Here is a 17,781-nt window from a genome sequence, read left to right as displayed (position 1 = left end):
CTGGCCGGGGCTCCTGCTTTATAAAAGCAAGCGCCACCCCCAAGTACCCTTAAGAGGCGCTTTGAAACTTGGAATGTTTTCTGAATCACCGGCAGCCGAAGAACGGTTGGAGATGAGACTTTGAAATTCAGCCAGGTGTCCGAGCCATGAATTCTAAAGACTGGTAATGTTTTCTCTGAAAGTCGGTGGTAGTTCATTTCTCCTTCGAAAGCAGGCCCTTCGGTGTCCACCTCCCACCACCACTCTGGCCACCTGTCTGGCAGAGCGTCCGTTTCTTTTCACAGTGCCTTTGCGTGTAGAAGCAAAAGCGAGCCTGGCGGAGGAGTGGACGTGGGTTGAACTTGCTCTTGACCAAACAGTGGAAGTGGCGGTGTGTGTGATCTATAGTCCTGCCGAGTTTTACTGCCACGTGCTGCAGGACGACGGTACGTGGGCCCTTCCCAGTGAATGCTTTCCTTTCGTAAACACACATCAGCATAAATCACAACTCAGTCCAGGTAAGCCTGTGTTACCGGTTACCAGTGATCTGCCGCGTGGGGACGTGACCACAGAGGCAGCTGCGCGCACCTGTGTGACCAGCTTCTGGGTCGAGACGCAAAGCATTGTCGTTAAGTTGGTGAACACACCCTAATGCGTTGCAAGTTGCCCGGAAGGTTCCTTCACATCTCCTGTGACCTCCACCTCCACCCTGTGTCCCTTCAGAAAGAAATACGGCCCTGCCTTCTAACAGCGTAAAGTAGCCTTCCCGTTTTTCACTTCTACACGTCGAGTGAACGTGTACGCTTCTCCTCGGCCTGTCTCCTGCCTTCTCATGGCTCGTGAGATTAAGCCTTCACTTCTGCAACGGAGCCGTAGCGCGCTCATCATGATGCTGTGTAGTATTCCACCCTGGTTCACCCGTCCTCTCCAAGCCACGCCAAACCAAATCACACTCACTGCCATTGAGTCAATTCTGATGCGTGGCCACCAGATAGAGCGGAGTAGAACGGGGCACCTGTGAGTTACCCGACACTAACTGTTCACTGGAGTAGGAAGCGCCCGTCTTTCTCCTGAGCAGTGGCTGGTGGTTTAGAATTGCAGACATTTGGATTGCAGTCCAATGACTGCCTATTCGCCACCACTCTACCACCAGGGCTCCACTGTACTCTCCATCATTTGGGTTGTCTGCAACGGGAAGCTATAAAACAATGGTGCTGGAAACATCCCTGTACAAATAGGCACATGCCTTTCCCATGGGTATCACTGGGAGTAAAGTAGCAGGATCTCATGGGGGGGTGGGGGAGACACATGCTCCGTTGTGCTGTGGATTAGCATTGAGCTACTGATCGAAATATTGGTCAGCGATTCAAGCCCACCAACTGCTCTCTGAGGGAAAGAGGAGGCTGCCTTGAGACAATCAGTCTCAGAAACCTGACAGGGTCCACCATGACCATGAGCCCGACTTACTCGATGGCAGGGGATTTGGGTAAAGGGTGCGGACGCACCCCCTGGTGATTCATACGAGGGTTAAGCTGGTTGATTTGATCTTGTCACTGAATGCTGAGAACAATAACCAATTACACACTGCGACATAGGACGTAGTACACACTGCCCGTGGCAGACAGGCAGAACACTGAGTGCACTCCATGCTCACGGAACACACCGAGTCACAGTGGGAGCATTGCCCGTCGTGGGCATTTTCAAGCTCTCTGGTTCGCGGCTGCGCAGCATGGCCAGGGTTTCTTTTCAGTGGCTCACCTTCCCTCCAGTCCCCGGTGGCTTCCTTGTGCATGGTGCCCTCTCTGGGACCCTCCTCTCCTCCCATCACTCTGTGCCGCACTGGGACTTTGTTTCCTTCACCGCTCGGTTGACAGGTCAAGCGCATACCCTGCAATTGAAGAGGACGAATATGCGGAGAAGAGTTGTGCCGTCATCACCACAGTCATGTTCTTCCTTTTTGTCTCTCTTCTTATTGGCTCTCCAGTCTCCCCCCCACCCCCACCCCACGTGCCCTGTCATAACCCTAAGAAGTCTATTAATCTGGTTACTATCTGTAACGGTTGACCACCTTTCCTGGATTTCGTGGAAAGAAAGCCACACAGGTTCCCCCTCCCCTCGCAGCAGCAGCAACAAAGCACACAAAAACCTCGGTCTCAAAGAAAGCAGACAACAGTGAAAACCAGGACAGGTTAAAAACAGGTCAAAGGGAAAACAATTGATAAGACCTGTAACCTCATCCCAGCAGCATTAAAGCCCTGGTGGCATAGTGATTGTTCCCGGTTGCCCTGAGGGACAAAGAGGAGGCTTTCTGCTCCTATAAAGAGGTTCTGTCTCAGAAACCCACAGGGGTGGTTCTGCCCAGCCCTGTCTGCGCCTTCTGAGTCGGGTCCACCTGCTGTGAGCAGTGAGCCGTTCTCGCTCTGAGGGCCGGCCGTCCACGTCCCTGGTCACCGGTCCACGGGAAATCAGTGGAGACTTCATCGTCTCCGGGAGGACCCTCCGCCCGAGTTTGGGCCTGCACTTGAGATCTGTGGCGTTCTCTGGTAACTCCACCCTCTCCTCCCGTCAAGCCAGGTTTAGGACCACTCCACTGCACCCTTGTCCGCCCTGGGCACCAGTCATAGTGCCACCGGCTTGTCAGTCAGTGTTGGCATGCGGTTGGCTGAGGAGGATTGAGGAACAGCTTCCTTGGCCAGTAAAGTGTTCAGGAAGGCAAAAGGAAGCTCGTTTTGTATGTGTGCTCTCGTTGTTCGGTGGCGTGCCTGACACTTTGATCAGCTTTGAAGGAACATCTGTGTGCTGCCTGTTCGTTCGCAGTAGTAATGGAGCATACGCCTTACATTTCAGCTTTAAATAAACTCGAGGAGCTGAACAAGTCCCTCGCGGAATACTGCCAGCAGAAGTTGCCTAATGGCTTTAAGCCAGAAATAGGACAGCCTTGCTGCGCCTTCTTTACAGGTAAGTTGCCGCCGGCGGCGTCTTGGCTTTCTCCGAAGCTTGCTTGTAGTGTGTGTTTTCTCCCTGAAGTTTGAGCAGTTGATTATTCACAGCCAAGATGGGGTGAATGCCTCGGGTGTCTGTGTTCCCTTCCCTCCACCCTCTCCTAGCAAGGAGCCACCGCCCACTCTTGGGTTTTCTCCTGCCCACTCTTGGGCTTGTGTGTGTTCTGAAGATCACATTTGATGGAATGCCTTCATTACATTGCAGAAATCTCAGCTATTTATTTTCATATTCGCCTCCTTACTAGCGAGTAAAACCGTCTGAGCCATTAGTAGTACAGAGTTGTATACATCTTCCCGGCCTGACAAGTGTTGCAAAGTGAGCCAAATCTTTCACACCCGCCACTGCTTATGTTCTGAATGGAATCTTTGATGTGCATCAGGTCTGGAAATTTGGGGCCGTGGAATTTTTTGGAGGGGTTCTGACAGTAGATATCTGAGAAGTGTCATGGGTGCTTTGGCGGACAAAGCAAAGGCTTCCCTGAAGAAGAGGGCAAGCGGGTGGGGGTTCGCTGCTCTAGACGGTGGGTCCATTGTAGAAAAGCAAGGCCTCATTGCACCTGACAGTCTCTCTGCTGCCCCCAGGTGACGGCAACTGGTACCGCGCTCTGGTCAAGGACGTCCTGCCGAGCGGGCACGCCAAGGTGCACTTTGTGGATTACGGCAACATGGAAGAGGTGACTGCTCATGAGCTCCAGAAGATCCCTCCCCGGTTTCTGAAGCTCCCGTTTCAAGGGCTGCAGTGTTGGTTAGTAGGTATGGTGCAGAATAAGATTGTTCTCAGCCGTCTGCTCAGGCATGTAAGGTCGCTGATGTCTCACATCAGTATCTGCTGCATTATGGTTGCATGTAAATTAGAAGATCCTGCTTGATAATCGGAACTTTCAGGGCTTGTACTTTATTTTTTTAGGCTATTGACCTTAAATGCCCAGTATTGTTAATGATGGAGTAGCCACCTTGCTGCGCAAACGCTGGGGGCTTGAAAAGGAACGCCCTTCTTGAAGGCATGGCCCCGATTCCTGAAGGGAGGGGTCTCAGGTTACCTGGCAGTTTTACTGTGGATGAGTCAAGTGTTCCTGGAATTACACAAGTTCAGCTACAAGGAAGTGCATTGTGGTGTGGTTGATAACAGCAAAGCCACCTGCATGGCCGCTCCCAGCATCTGGGTGACCGTGAGGACGCAGGGACTGGAGAGTAACAATCCTGCCTGCCCCATCCTGGGTTGTGAGGGTTAAAGGATTATCCAGAATAGGGCCTACCTCCCTGTTTGCTGTTACCGCACAGTGGTTCAAACGCTAGAAAATATCTGACTGACATGAATTTTTAAGTGAAAAGAGCAAGGGAGACAGACCGGGGAGAGCATTAATGAGCATGCACAGACTCTGGAGCCAGCTCTGCTGCCTACTGGCGTGAGACCTTAGACCAGCTATTTAAATTGGGAATGATTGTACCTTCCTCAAGGAGCAAAAGGAGACTTGAAAAATATCAAGCACTTAAATGGCATTATCATAGTTAGACTTAAGAAAGTTACTACAATTATTATAAACTTGTAGTCTATAGTTAGACATGATAAATGCCCCTTGATAAAATTGTGTGTGTGTGTGTGTCCCCTATCCACATACAGGTGGTGTGGAAGTTTGGGGACCAGACTATTAATGAGCAGTCTCAACCTGTGGGTCGTGACCCCTTTGGGGGTCGAATGATCCTTTCACAGCAGTCACCCAATTCATAACAGTGACAAAGTTACAGTTATGAAGTAGCAACGAAAATCATTTTATGGTTGGGAGGGTCACATGAGGAACTGTATGAAAGGGTCACGGCATGAGGAAGGATGAGAACCATTGCTATTAATGGAGGAGGTCATGTCTGGAAGCAAAAAGATTTTCATTTTTCAGGTTGTGTTTTGCACTCTGTTTCCTTTCTACTTATTGAACAGTAATTATGTTTTAATTGTTGGTGGTTTTTAAAGTTCTTGTTTTTTAATTGCCGTGTTGTGTCTATTTCTCAAAATGTAGTCTGCAAACCAGCAGGATCAACATGTGATTTATTAAAAAATGCAGAGTTCTCAGTCCAGGTGCCAGACCCACTGAATTAGGAACTCTAGGATGGGGGACCCCGCCCCCCACCCCACCTCCACACACACCACCACCCACCCACTCTGTGTTTTGGCAAGCCCTCTTGGTGATTCAGACCAAAGTCAGAGTTTGAGAATCACCACGCTATCCAACTGGTAATTAGGTAAGAAAAAAAAGTTTTGGTTAAGACAGTTCCAATGACGACTTGCAATGAGTTTTGGAAAAACAAGGGAAGTGTGAGAGTAGACAGTTGACCCTTGGCAGCCTGGGGTGGTCCATCCTTGGGTGTGTAACATTGCCCATTGGTGGTCCTCAGAGAAGGAGTAATAATCCTGTTGCCTCCTGGAGAAATCCCCGTGAATTGTATTCCTGAGGAAAGTAAAGGAAGATCCTGAGCCTTACGGATGCCCCTAGTGGTGGGTCTGAGGAGCCTGGTGGCAAAGCGGGTTACTTGCTGGCCTTTGAGCCCACTGCCGCTCTGAGGAACAGTGAGGCTTGCTGGCCCTGTGAGGATCTCCAGGTTTGGGGATCCACAGGGCCCGTTCTCCCGGCTCTATAGGGTGGCCCGAATCAGAACTGACGACATGCTGGGATTTGTCTGTGGAGTGGCGTGCGAATCTGCAGACGTTTGTGCCCCCCTCCCGCTGCCAGCAGTTCACGGAGGGCGTAGGGACATAGCTGCATGTTGAACAAAGACAAAGGTTCTCGGAATGGCTGACCTGCGTGGTCAGCTGACGAGGACCTGGTCCTGGTCCTGGGTCTTGTGTTGAGAATTCCCTTTGATGCTCTTGTGACTTCACAGATACGCCCAAGAGTCAGCCCTGGACGGAAGACGCCACGGCCAGGTTCCAGGCGAGCGTCATGGGGACAAAGCTGCACGCCAGAGTGGTGGAGATCACGGACGATGGAGTGGGCCTGGAGCTCACCGACCTGTCCACTTCTTACCCCAAAATCATCAGTGACGTTCTGGTGGGAGATGAGGAGGTGTCCATCTCTGCTTCCCCGGCTCGGGACAGGCCCAGGAGCAGGCCTGCCAGTCGGGGCGGCCCCCAGGGGGACGTCCACTCGCCTCAGGGTAATGGGTTTCACCTTGGACTTGTTTAGGATTATATTATCCTTTGTTTTTGCTCATTTTTTTAACGGGCTCTGGATGTTTTCTTAACCTTAAATAGGATTTTCCTAGAGAGATAGATTGGTAGGCTTTTCGAGCCAATTTATAAAATCTTTATCGTTAAAGCCATTTATCACTATGAAGCACACGCTGTGCTCATTTTTGATGTACTTACCAAGTGAACTTGAACCAGGCAGAAGCAGTCCTTAAAGCCCGACGGATTTTCAGGATCCCCCAGGAGGGTGATGAGTCAAGGTTTCTCACCATAGAGGGAACCTTTCTGGGCTGTGGTGTGGGGCATGACTGCCTGCGGAGAATCAGTGGCTGATGACCAGGAGGTTGATTGGTTGGTTGGTTGATTAAATCTATAGCCAGGGAGGACTGTCACCTTTTGTCTGCCTCACTCGAGACCCGGGTCTTCTATGTTCGCCAGCCCCCCCTTCAGCCAAGCAGTGGAGGACGGTGGAGCTGCCAGTGAACAAGACCGTGCAAGCCCACGTCTTAGAGATCATAAGCCCGAACTTGTTTTATGCCATTCCAAATGAGGTGCCAGGTAAGAGACACAAGTTGGAAACCCTTCTAATTGTCCTGGGAGAGTACCTGCTTCGAGCTCCTCCGGAAGTGCGCACGTGAGCAGAGGCGCTCAGCGCAGCTGGTTTCCCTCTGGAGGACCTGCTGGTGAAAAGGCAACCGCACCGCTCCGCCTGGCCTTTAGGTGGCTGAAAAATAATTGTGGTTTCACAGTACAGGTTCTCATTCGAAGGACATCGAAACGTATTGAGCGTACTTAGCAGCTGACCCCACTACAGCCGTTTCAGAGCATTTGAACCCAAACTTGCCCCAGACACCCTGAAAGGTTGCTTTCAGAGTCAAGCCATTGAGGCTGGCTGGCTTTGTTCCATGAGCTAAGACACAGGCCGGCTGCAGGAAGACCGTGCAAGGGGTTTGCGCAGAGTGACCCCGTTGCTAAGTCCACTCTGACCGGGAAGGAAGGCGCCAGAGGCTTCCCTCGGGCCCCTCCGGCCATCGCATCTTCCCACCAAAGATGACCATCAGCGGGACACTTGTCTTTTAAGCTAAATTAGTTTTCCACATACACGGTGGTTTTAGGAAATCACTGTGTGGGCCTGGCATTGTGTTGAACGGTGGTGTTGCCCTGGCGAGTTCTTCCACAACCATGTTTTTATGCGTTTCAGAAGACCAGGAAAAGCTCTGTGCTTTGGCAGCGGAATTGCTGGAATACGGTAATGCTCAGAGAAGCCCGCCGGACTACCTCCCACGAATTGGAGATGCCTGCTGCTCCCAGTACACAGGTAAGCCTCCCCCCCTCCCGCTGTCTTAGAGGGAACATGCAAGACTGGAGGCTCCTCCTGGATGCAAGTCCCCTGTCCTCCGGGGTGTGGTTCCCGTGGGGTCTGGTGGAGGCAGCTGCGTAGCCACCGGTTGAGGGTTGGGCCAGGAAACAAAGCTGTGGACTCCTGTGCTCGAGATCTGCCAGGGTTTCTAGGCAAACCGGCTCTCGGTCACCAGGTTCTAGTAGGAGAGGCCTGTCCTTGGAGATGGACACCATGCCTGCTCCAGCAGGCGGGCAGCAGGAAAGAGGAAGGACGAGCTGCATTGACGCAGTGGCTGCAGCAGGTGGTCTCAAATGAGAACGCTCGTGAGGACCGTGCAGGGCCGCACAGGGTTTTGTTCTGGTGTGTACTGGGTCCTTATGACCCGGAACCCACCTGGTGGCACCCACCGGCAACAGGAATTACGGTGGATTAACAACGTTCTGTGTGACTGTGGAGTGATGGCAGGTGATGTGTAGAGGGAAAGATGCTTGCGGGAGTCGGGTGTGTGGAAGTGGGTGGTGGAGGGTGTGGGAAGTGCTGTCCAGTTGCTCCCCGGGGCCACCCCATGGCTCTACTCTGCCCAGTCCAGCACCGTCCTCATAGTCGCCGCAGTGCCAGTCTATTTCGATGAGGGGCCGGCCGCCTGGGTTTTGCGCTCAGCTCCAGCTGTACACCTGCTTCTGGTGGCGGGAGGCGTGAACCATGGTGCCTTGGGAGCTGGGGAGCTTGGAGATGTGGATGGTGCCAGGTGCCTGGGCTCTGAGAAATCACCCCTAGCCGTGTGGTGCTTTCCATGTGGTCTCCTCTCCTGCTCTGAGGCCTTTTTAAGTCCCAGCCAGGGAGGGAGAGGTAAAAAGACAAGCAGATAGCAAGGGCCCAAGCAGAAAGAAAATGCTTTACAAATGTGGATGGGCAACATACGTACAAGTGTGCTTGATACCGATGCATGATGGATTGGGAAGAGCTCCCCAATAAAATGATTAATAAGAAGAAAATAAACCCCAGCAAGATGGACTGACATGGTAGCTGCAACACAATGGGCTCAAACAGAGCAGCAGTTGTGTCCAGCACGAGACTGGACAGTGTCCCTTCTGTTGTGCCACAGGGTCACCGACAGTCCAAACCGACTTGGCGCCACCTGGCTACAAGCACAGTCGTGGCACGTGGAGTGGTTGGTGGGGTTTTTGTAGGATTTGAGAGGGAATAAAGCTGAGGGCCGAGATTGAGCTGGGACGGACGCTTTACTGAGAAATTGTCTGGGACTGGTAAGCGAAGTGACCGTCACTCTACATGGGAAGCCCAGGGGAAGCCAGGTCGTGATGGCACCTTCTGTCTGACGGGTTGTTTTCAGGTGATGATCTCTGGTACCGTGCCATTGTTCTGGGGACATCAGATGCTCGTGTGAAAGTGCTCTACGCGGACTATGGAAACGTGGAAACTCTGCCCCTTTCAAGAGTGAAGCCTGCCTCTGCCAGCCACCTGACACTTCCTTTCCAAGTTATTAAGTGCTCGTTGGAAGGTAAACGGTGACGCCACTGGCTAATTGGGGGGTGGGGTGGGCGTTCTCTTTGTCTTAAAGTAGATCCGAGTCAGAGTATTTTAGGCAGCTGCACGTATTTCTAAACATTCAGCAAGGCTAATAGAGAAATTTCCTCTTTGTTGGTCTTTATTTAATTCTTACAGAAATGATTTTTGGCTAGTCTATCTTTGTCCTACAGATTGCTTTCAGACTGCCCAGCTTTCGAGCTGCTCCCCGGCTCCAGGTTAGAGCGCAAATGAATGTGCATGACAGGCACGCGCCAGGCTGCACCCCCTGGCCCCCTGACCTCTCTCCTCCCGAGCCACCTCTGTTAGGCTCTCGTGTGTTTCAGAGTTGAACTCTGCTCCGTGGGTGTTCAGTGATGCCTGTTCTGGAAGGAGGTCCCCAGGCCTTTGTTCCAGCGTGCCCTTGGGTGGACTTGAACGCACCCCCTATCTTCCACCCCCCCACTCCCGCCAGCCTTTCGGTTGGCATCACCCAGGAACAAGAAGCACGTTTCTCTGCTACCTTACTCTGCAGGCTCAGTCTGCTCGTGTTTTATCCCTGCTGTTGGCGTTTGAATGGCGTGAACTAAAGGCTGCAGCGGCTCTGTCCTCGGTCGGCAGTGCTGGCAGGTGGCATTGCTCTGCAGTCTGCTCCAGTTGTGTCGCAGAGAGTGAGCAAGCACTGTTGGCCTCCCTCCTCAGAGGGGATATAGCCATTAGGACAGGTGGGGCCTGCTTTGTACCCTCTCCCACCAGCCAGTCCAGGGGAGAAAGCAGAAGCTGGCTGCTCCTGTACAGGTTGGCAGCCTCAGAAACCCACATGGGCAGTTAGTTGTACCCTGTCCTGTAGGGGCACAGTGCGTGGCGACTGACTTTAAGGCAGTGGGCTTGGGGCTTCTGGGCTGTGTATGTCAAGCCCTGGTCTAGGTCTCACTGCCATCCAGTCAATTCCGACTCTCAGCGGCCTAGCACGGGGCTTCCAGGACTGGAAATCTTGAAGGGAGCAGACAGCTTTGTATTTCTCCCACCGTGCAGCTGGGGGTGGGTTTGAACAGCCGACCTTGGGGTAAGCAGTCTATCCCCTGACCCTCAGCATCATCACGATGTGCGTGTGTGCTTGTGTTTACATGGCACGCATCAGCTGAGCAGTGAATGCTGAGTACTTTTGATTTCTTTTCTGAATTTATCTGCCCAGGCCCAGATAGAAATGACTGGATGCGTTGTGATCTCAGCTCCTTTCAAGGGCCTTGAAGACTAACTATAACATTCCGTTTTCCTTCTAGGACTGATGGAATTAAACGGAAGCTGCTCTCAGTTAATAATAGAGCTGCTGAAGACCTTCATGTTGAATCAGAACGTCATGATATCTGTCAGAGGGGTCACTCAGAATGTCCACACGGTGTCCGTCGAGAAGTGCTCCGAGAACGGGCCTGCCAACCTAGCCGACAAGCTGGTGTGCGGTCTGACGACGAACACCCCCAAGAAGCAAAATGCTTTCCACACAGGTATTTTCTCCAGCTTCGGTTCACAGCAGGGGTCCTCCAGTGTGTAGTGGTCAGTCTCCCCCTCTTGCCTCACCTTCCGGAAGGGCCAGGCCATGGGGCAGTGCCCTGCTTCCTGTCGGGGCCTCAGTGGGAGCCAGCCCTGTCCTTGCCTTCTCTGTGTCCAGCCTCGGCCCCGCCCACTGCCTGCCTTGTAACTTGCTTGTGATCCTGGTCAAGGTGAGAAGAAACCACTTTTGAGATTGGCTTTTACTTGCTATTCCGTAAGATTTAGTGGAGGGGGTAAAGGTGGGCAGACCTGCCGCAAACAAAGGGACATCTATATACGGTAAAACGAAAGGCCTAAGCTCGAGCTGCGAGGGCATTCGTTTGGCACAGTCCAGGTGGCAAATCACCTGTAAGCCCAGGTGAGAAGGAAGGGCCCGTGGTTGTATGGGGAGCCATGCCCTGGGGCCAGACCATCACTGCCCAGACGCCCAGGCTGGGCTGGCTACTGGTGGCTTCACCTGTTCACCTTTGATTTCAGAGAAGACAACGGGCAGGGCAGATTGCTGCTGTGAGCTGCTGCAGAAACAGGTGAGGCCCTGCCCTGCCCCCAGGGCCACACTGCGCCTCCTCTCCATCTTCAGGAGGCAGGGAAGGCATGTGGACTTCTGTGCCCCTCTCCAGGTTGAGAAACATGAACAGATTCTTCGCTTTCTCTTGAACAACCCCACCAGTCAAAATAAATTCATCGAAATGAAAAAACTGTTAAGTTAGTAAGTACGTTCCGTTCTGATGCTCCTTTCCCACTCCCACCACCCCGGGAAACCCCACTTTCAGGGTGGATGGGTGTGGGTGTGAAGCCCAGCGCCTCCTAGCTCCCCCTCCTCCCACTCAAGGAAGCAAGCCTGGGGCCGTCCAGCTTCCAGCAACCTCCCATTCTTGCCCTGTGCTTTTGGGACTGCTCGCAGTTGTTGATAAGTCGAGGGATGTATACAAGTGGGTCTGCCTCCGTTCTCTGAGTGTGTTTGAAATTGGCTCTCATCCACACACAGCCCGGTGCACATGCTGAGCACTGTTGGGGACAAGGCTCTAACTCGGGGCCAGGGAGGACAGTGGGCTGCCCTGGCTGTTTGTTACCTTGCAGTGCGGAACCTCCTCCCCTCTTTGCGCTGTGGTGATCCCCACGGAGAACCAGTCACCCTGTGCTCGTCCACCGGGTAGGATGCATTGTCTCCGAGGGCCCACAGAAATGACGTTGTGATCAACAGCCTTTGGAACTCTGGTCACAGTGAGGCAGGCCTGTGTCACCTGGAGTTCCTTGTACCAAAAGCCCAGGAACTCTGATTGACTTTAACGCATGCGCACCCTTGTTGGGCAGTGTAGTCTGCGTTCACCGCTTGGAGACCATGCATTTTGTGGTTGTGTTGTCTCTGCGAGTCCCCAGGGCCGTGATAGCTCTCAGGTAGGGCCCGGCCCTGTGGAGAAGACATCCCATGTGGTGCCATGTTGTCGTCATCGTCTGTCTGAGAGCATCAGGGAGCATTCTCGGCAGGATCCGTTTGCAAGACAACAGCCTTGATTCTCAGGATTTCTTCCCTTGACCACTTCCAGGTTATTTTTAAGAGGTACTGCTGCACGGTTGCAGTTAAAGAGTTTTCAGCCCTTTGATCACTTGGTATTCTGACATATTAAGGTTTAGTTTCAGCTGCTGCTTTGTTGTATATTGGAGTTTAAAATCTTAAATTTGTTGGCAGCTTGAATTTTGTAGTGTAAGGCATATATGCAGTGACACAAATCTCAGAGTACCAAACCAAGTCACAGGGTTTTGAACCAAGTTTGTTAAGTTGTATGTAATGTGCCTTTTTCATGAAACTAGTGAAAGCAGGGCGTGTACACAACCCCAGATAAGTCCCATCTTTTTTCTTCTTTGTAGATGAAAGGACAAGCCTTTACTAACTTTAAAATAAAAACGGTGGATTTAAAGCAGAATAATTGAATTGGCTTCCCGTACTGTGAGATAACTATGTATTTCATTACATTTGAATAGTTTGGCACCTTATATTAGGCAAGAATATGAGGTACAGTATATAATTAATGTACCATGCGGCGCACTTTTCAGAGAGTTAATCTTTATAATGCCCTTGGAATGTAAGTAGACCTATTTTACAGAAAAGGAAGTAGGAATTCAGAGAGGGGCATATCTGCCCCAAGACAACAGAAAGACAGGCACAGACATGGTCCGTGCTGCCACACCTGTGTAGGTGAGATCACCTCAGTGGGGCATGCAGCTAAGAGGCTATGACTAGGAACAGTTGTTCAAGAGTAACCTGGTGACTGGGGAAAATACAGTCGACTGTTTTTCTCCTGCTAATTCTCCTTAGAGAGAGAAGTGTAACGTATTTAAAATGAAATGTTCGGTCATCACTAGGGAAATTTGTCTGAATTTTTGTTCATAATTTAGCTAACATCGGGGGGCTGTGATGAAAACATACGGTCTTGCTCAAAAGTGGAAAATAAGCACTCAGCCACCTCCCAAGGTAACGGCACCTTCACATTTTGCTGAGGTGCTGTGTCATCTCATTAAGTGACAGCTCTGGTTTCGCGGCGTCATTTCAGCTCCACGTGAACACTGGACTCGCTCTGTTGACAAGGAGCGTGAAAGCCCTGGTGACCGTCACTTCATCCAAGGCCCACGTGGTGATGGTTGGCTCTTCTCTTTCAGAGGCAGTCTCTCGAAGATGCACACTGTGAGAAAGGAAGTGGCAAGGCCTGGGAGTGGAAGAGCTGCACCTCTTGTTTCTGTTGGTTGGGCCTTTGTCTGCTCATGAACTCCCTCCCTGCCACCCACCCCCTCCTTGCCTCTAACACTTGTTTCGTTGGGGCTTGTTGTTTCCGCAAGTTCCTCTTCCAGAGCACATAGGTCTCCCATACAAGACTGTCGCACGTCTGTGGACGGGATGACGCGGGCCTTTCCGTGTGTGTCTCCACCTGGCCTTTTCTGACTCGGGCAAGCCCGGCTCCAGGTGGACGACCACCGGACAGATCCAGTTGCTGTTGAGTTAACTCTGACTCATGACAACCCTGTGCGTACGCACGGCTGTTTTCTAGACCTTCCCTGTGTGTTCAAAATGCGTCCTGACAGGTGTGCTTTTGCATGCTGTCTGTCCTCCCCTGCCTCGCCACGCCACGTCACGGGGTTCCGTGGTGTGTGGCTTCCCGCAGGGTCAGGTCAGCCCCTCGGTCCCTGCCCGTTCCAGAGTGGCCAGTCCCTTTCTCTCCACCCCGGTGGGGGATGGGTTTGGGTCTGGCCTTGAGGCCCTGGGCATGCTCTCCACTACGGCCCTGGACCGCTCTGGCCACGGAAGAACTGGCCCCTTCCTCTTCCCAAACTGCAGCCACGTCACAGGAAGAACATCATTTGTGATGCAGATTTTTTTTAAATTAGAGAATTTACTGTTGTCTGAAGCATAAATACAGTTATCAATTTATGTTACAAACCTCAATTAGAGTACATGTTGTTTCCCTGGATGCACATAAAAGCAATCTGAAATCCTCTAAAGCTCACATGTGCAGAATTCTGGGCAATGGACTTTTCCTGCCAGCCTGAGTTTCCCTCTGAAGTAAGAGAATGCTCGTGACGAGCGTGTGACCGTTGAAGAAGGTGGTGTCACCGGCTCTCAGCAGTTAGGCGGAGGGATTGCTTGCTTTTCCCAGCACGCTGTGCTGCCTAATGTGCAAGGTTAGACAGAATGCTTCTACTTCTGTAAAAAGTTGTCAGACAGCGATGCGCTTGAGTAAAGGTTGATGCTGCTCTGTCCAATAAAGTCCTTTTTCTTTTGCACCCGAGCTCCCTTGCCTTCTTCTGCCCAGGCTTTGCCGACTCCTCCTCCCTTGCCCGTCTGGGAGGCCCAACCAACACCACACAGCCACTTCCATCCCAGCCACACTGAAAAATCAGGCGGAAACTAGGGAACCACAAACTGGACCTTCTATTAAGGAAAATTGTTGGTGGGGGTGGGTGTGTGTGGAGCAAGTAAAAAAGACACAAAATGTACGTTAATATTTATTCAATTGAAATAGAGGAAAGAACTAGGAGGCAAATGACAGAGGTATAAACATAGGTATGTACAAATATAAACATAATAGGGATATAGGTCTATGTACATACATAGATTTATAGGTTGTTAAGTATTACGGTAGCAGACAGACATTGGGCTTCTACTCAAGTCCTCCCTCAACACAAGAACACTTTGTTCTAATAACCTGGCATTCTGTGATGCTCACCTTCCCAACAATGATTGCCGAAGACAAGATGGGTGCATAAGCAAATGTGAAGAAAGCTGATAGTACCTGGCTATTACAAGGGGTAATAGGCTTGAAGTTAAAAATGCAGCCAAAAAAACCCAGCCATCTAGCAGGGAAGCAACAAAGCCTATATGGAAGAAGCACACCAACCCGTATGATCACAAGGTGTTGATGGGATCAGGTATCAGGGGTCACAAGATCCAAAACCATTTTGATGCGAATGAGGGGGGGGGTCACGAATGAAGATCCGCCCCCCTCCCAATCTGTAGACGGTTGGACATCCCCTCACAAGGAAGGGACAAGCCACCCAGGGTGCAGTTTAGCATAGAGGAAATAACATTCCTCTAGTTCTTTGGTGCTTCCTCCCACCACTATGATGACCTCAGTGCTATTTTACAAATCAGGCTAGACCATAGCATGTATACTGGTACAGATAAGAGCTCTTGACATAATGTGGGACAGGTAAACCCCTCAGGAACAATAAGAGTATCTGTACCATGAGGGTAGGGGGAGGATGGGGGAGAAAGGAGGAACTGATCACAGTGATTGATCTATGTAGTAAACTCCCCAGGAGGCCAAACAGAAACATGGATGAAGGTGAGACGATGGTGTAAAATATGGAAATAAAAATATAAATTATCAAGGGTTCACGAGTGGGAGGGAGGATGATAAAAAGAACTGATACGAAGGGCTCAAGTAGAAAATATTTTGGAAATGACAACATGCACAAATGTACTTCACACAATTGTATGGTTCTACGCTGTAAGAGCCCCCAATAAAATGATTTTTTTAAAAAATTTTATATAATTCATCTGTTTTCTCATACAGCACTAGAATTTTTTCAAAGAAACATTACAGAATTTAATGTTAGATCATGACTGGCTTTACTGAGTTATAACAGGATCTATTGCAGTAGGTTCATGGGTCAGTGGGCCCCAGATCCAATCTACAGGCAACGGAAGTTCCGTGGTATCATCGGCTACAGGCCTTGTTCATTTCACACATCTGAGCCGGCCCAGCGCCAGCCCTAGCCCTGGGCCTGACATTGCAGGAGGTGCTGGGTCCTCAACTCCTCCATTCTGTCAGAGGTAAGTAGCGAGCCAAGTCCACACATCTAAATGAATCCTTTTATTGCCTGGTTGAATCCACTTCAATCTTGAGGTAAGTCAGATCCAGTTTGCCAGGGCAAAGATTCTACCAAGGAACATTGAAGGGTGGGGCGCAGGAGAAAGCTTATTCAATGTGCCTTGTATTATTTTGCTGTGGCAGCTGGAAGTGTGAACAACCTAAAACTGGGAACTGAGGGAGTTAATGTCCTAAAACAGCTCTCACTACATCATCAGCTTTCCAGAAAGCTCGTAGTCAGGGCTCCTTGAAGCAGTAGCGGGACCCTGAGCTGCTGAACTCCAGGAGAGAATCTTGCATTGGGCTCACGGCTAGGAGGCTACCAGGCAAAAACAATACATCTATAGTGTTTTAGAGATCCCCGAGAGATTTGCACACCAGTGCTGCTGGCACTATTCACAGCAGCCAAAAGTTGTGACCATCTACTTGCCCACCAGTAGGTGAATGGATAAACCTTGATATGGTGAGTTTATCCACACTCAAGCCTGAAGGAGAGAGATTTTTAAAATCATTTTATTAGAGGCACATACAACTCATCACAATCCATACATACATACATCAATTGTGTAAAGAACATTTGTACATTCATTGCCCTCATTATTCTCAAAACATTTGCTCTTCACGTAAGCCCCTGGCATCAGCTCCTCACTTCCCCTTCTCCCTCCCAGCTCACTCATCAACCCTTGATAATTTATAAATTATTCTGTCATAACTTATACCCTCTGATGTCTCCCTTCGCCCACTTTTCTGTTGTCCGTCCCCCAGGGAGGAGGTTATATGCAGATCCTTGTAATCGGTTCCCCCTCCAACTCCATTCTCCCTCCACCTTCCCGGCATCACCACTCTCACCACTGGTCCTGAAGGGATCATCCGTCCTGGATTCCCTGTGTTTCCAGTTCCTATCTGTACCAGTGTACATCTGTGGTCTAACCAGATTTGTAAGGTAGAATTGGGATCATGATAGTGGGGGGGGGGAGGAGAGAGATTCTTGATGGGACCTACTGTATGGGTGTAGCTTGCCAGGTGAAGGAAGTTGATCACAAAAGGATACACAACCTCATTTGTGTAAAAAGAGGACAGGGAAATGTATAATAGAGATCAGAGTTCCATGAATGGATATGGGGGGTGGGGGAATAGGGCTAATGGGGGCGGGAGAATGGCATTAAGGACGGGGATGCACAGAGGACTATTGCAAGAGCTGTGAAGCTGTACACCAGTGAGAAGTTGCAGATGCAAAAAGGTCATTTACAACCGTGATACACCCCGCCCGCCCCCCACAAAATCCTGAGGCTGTTTATGAAGTTTGACCTTTTTTGGTTTGGAGGTCATAGTTCATCCCAGTTAATTGGCCCTGGGAAGGTGGTTGGTTATAGTTCCACCTCCTACTTCCTTGTGTGAGATGCTGGGGGTCTTGGGTAAAAGCTTGCAAGGCCCCACCACCTACTATAAGCCAGGGGCTCAAGGCTGGCAGAGGCGGAAGCCCCTGACCCACCCACAGCCATCTACCCAGACTGCTCTCAGAATGCACTTCGTGAAGACTTCGCCTCACTGCCATTTGCCACCAAGCAAACCGTACCTAGGGCAGAGTAGTGTTTCAGAGACTATGGGAGCAGACGGCCTCTTCTTTCTCCCACAAAGAGGCTGGTGGGTTTAAACTGCTTGCCCTGAGAAGCCTGCCACTAATCCACAGTACCATGATACTGGCCCTTTGCCGGGCGATGGGAATGATGCCGAATGGGCAGTGTGATGTAGAGGGCTTACCTAGCTTTAGGGGGTAGTTGAATGATGATGACGTTGGGGTCAACTGGGCCTCCTGGGTGATCCACGGGTGCTCGATTC

At 50.9% G+C, this 17,781-nt stretch overlaps 1 protein-coding gene across 5 annotated transcripts in view; it reads left to right on the top strand.

Annotated features, from left to right (window-relative positions):
• Nucleotides 1-14,353, top strand: part of TDRD1 (tudor domain containing 1) — a 46,142-nt gene extending 31,789 nt beyond the window's left edge. For 2 of the 5 annotated variants that reach the window (XM_045291345.1, XM_045291346.1), the window contains exons 16-26: nucleotides 285-425; nucleotides 2,827-2,937; nucleotides 3,564-3,734; nucleotides 5,856-6,128; nucleotides 6,598-6,717; nucleotides 7,361-7,477; nucleotides 8,853-9,020; nucleotides 10,309-10,530; nucleotides 11,054-11,103; nucleotides 11,197-11,285; nucleotides 11,657-11,941. In XM_045291345.1, the coding sequence (XP_045147280.1) occupies nucleotides 285-425; nucleotides 2,827-2,937; nucleotides 3,564-3,734; nucleotides 5,856-6,128; nucleotides 6,598-6,717; nucleotides 7,361-7,477; nucleotides 8,853-9,020; nucleotides 10,309-10,530; nucleotides 11,054-11,103; nucleotides 11,197-11,285; nucleotides 11,657-11,690 (1,496 nt within the window). In that variant the 3' untranslated portion in view covers nucleotides 11,691-11,941. Of the gene's footprint in view, nucleotides 1-284; nucleotides 426-2,826; nucleotides 2,938-3,563; nucleotides 3,735-5,855; nucleotides 6,129-6,597; nucleotides 6,718-7,360; nucleotides 7,478-8,852; nucleotides 9,021-10,308; nucleotides 10,531-11,053; nucleotides 11,104-11,196; nucleotides 11,290-11,656; nucleotides 11,942-13,234 lie in introns of those variants that run through there. The other 3 variants (XM_045291348.1, XM_045291349.1, XM_045291347.1) reach the window with 3 other exon arrangements.
• The last annotated feature ends 3,428 nt before the right edge of the window (nucleotides 14,354-17,781 follow it).

This window comes from Echinops telfairi, unplaced genomic scaffold (assembly GCF_000313985.2).
Source record: "Echinops telfairi isolate 266 unplaced genomic scaffold, ASM31398v2 ScPeMD7_70;HRSCAF=299, whole genome shotgun sequence".
Taxonomy (NCBI): Eukaryota; Metazoa; Chordata; class Mammalia; order Afrosoricida; family Tenrecidae; genus Echinops; species Echinops telfairi.
The sequence above is the reverse complement of the archived record's forward strand: the minus strand, read 5'-3'. Positions and strand labels throughout refer to the sequence as shown.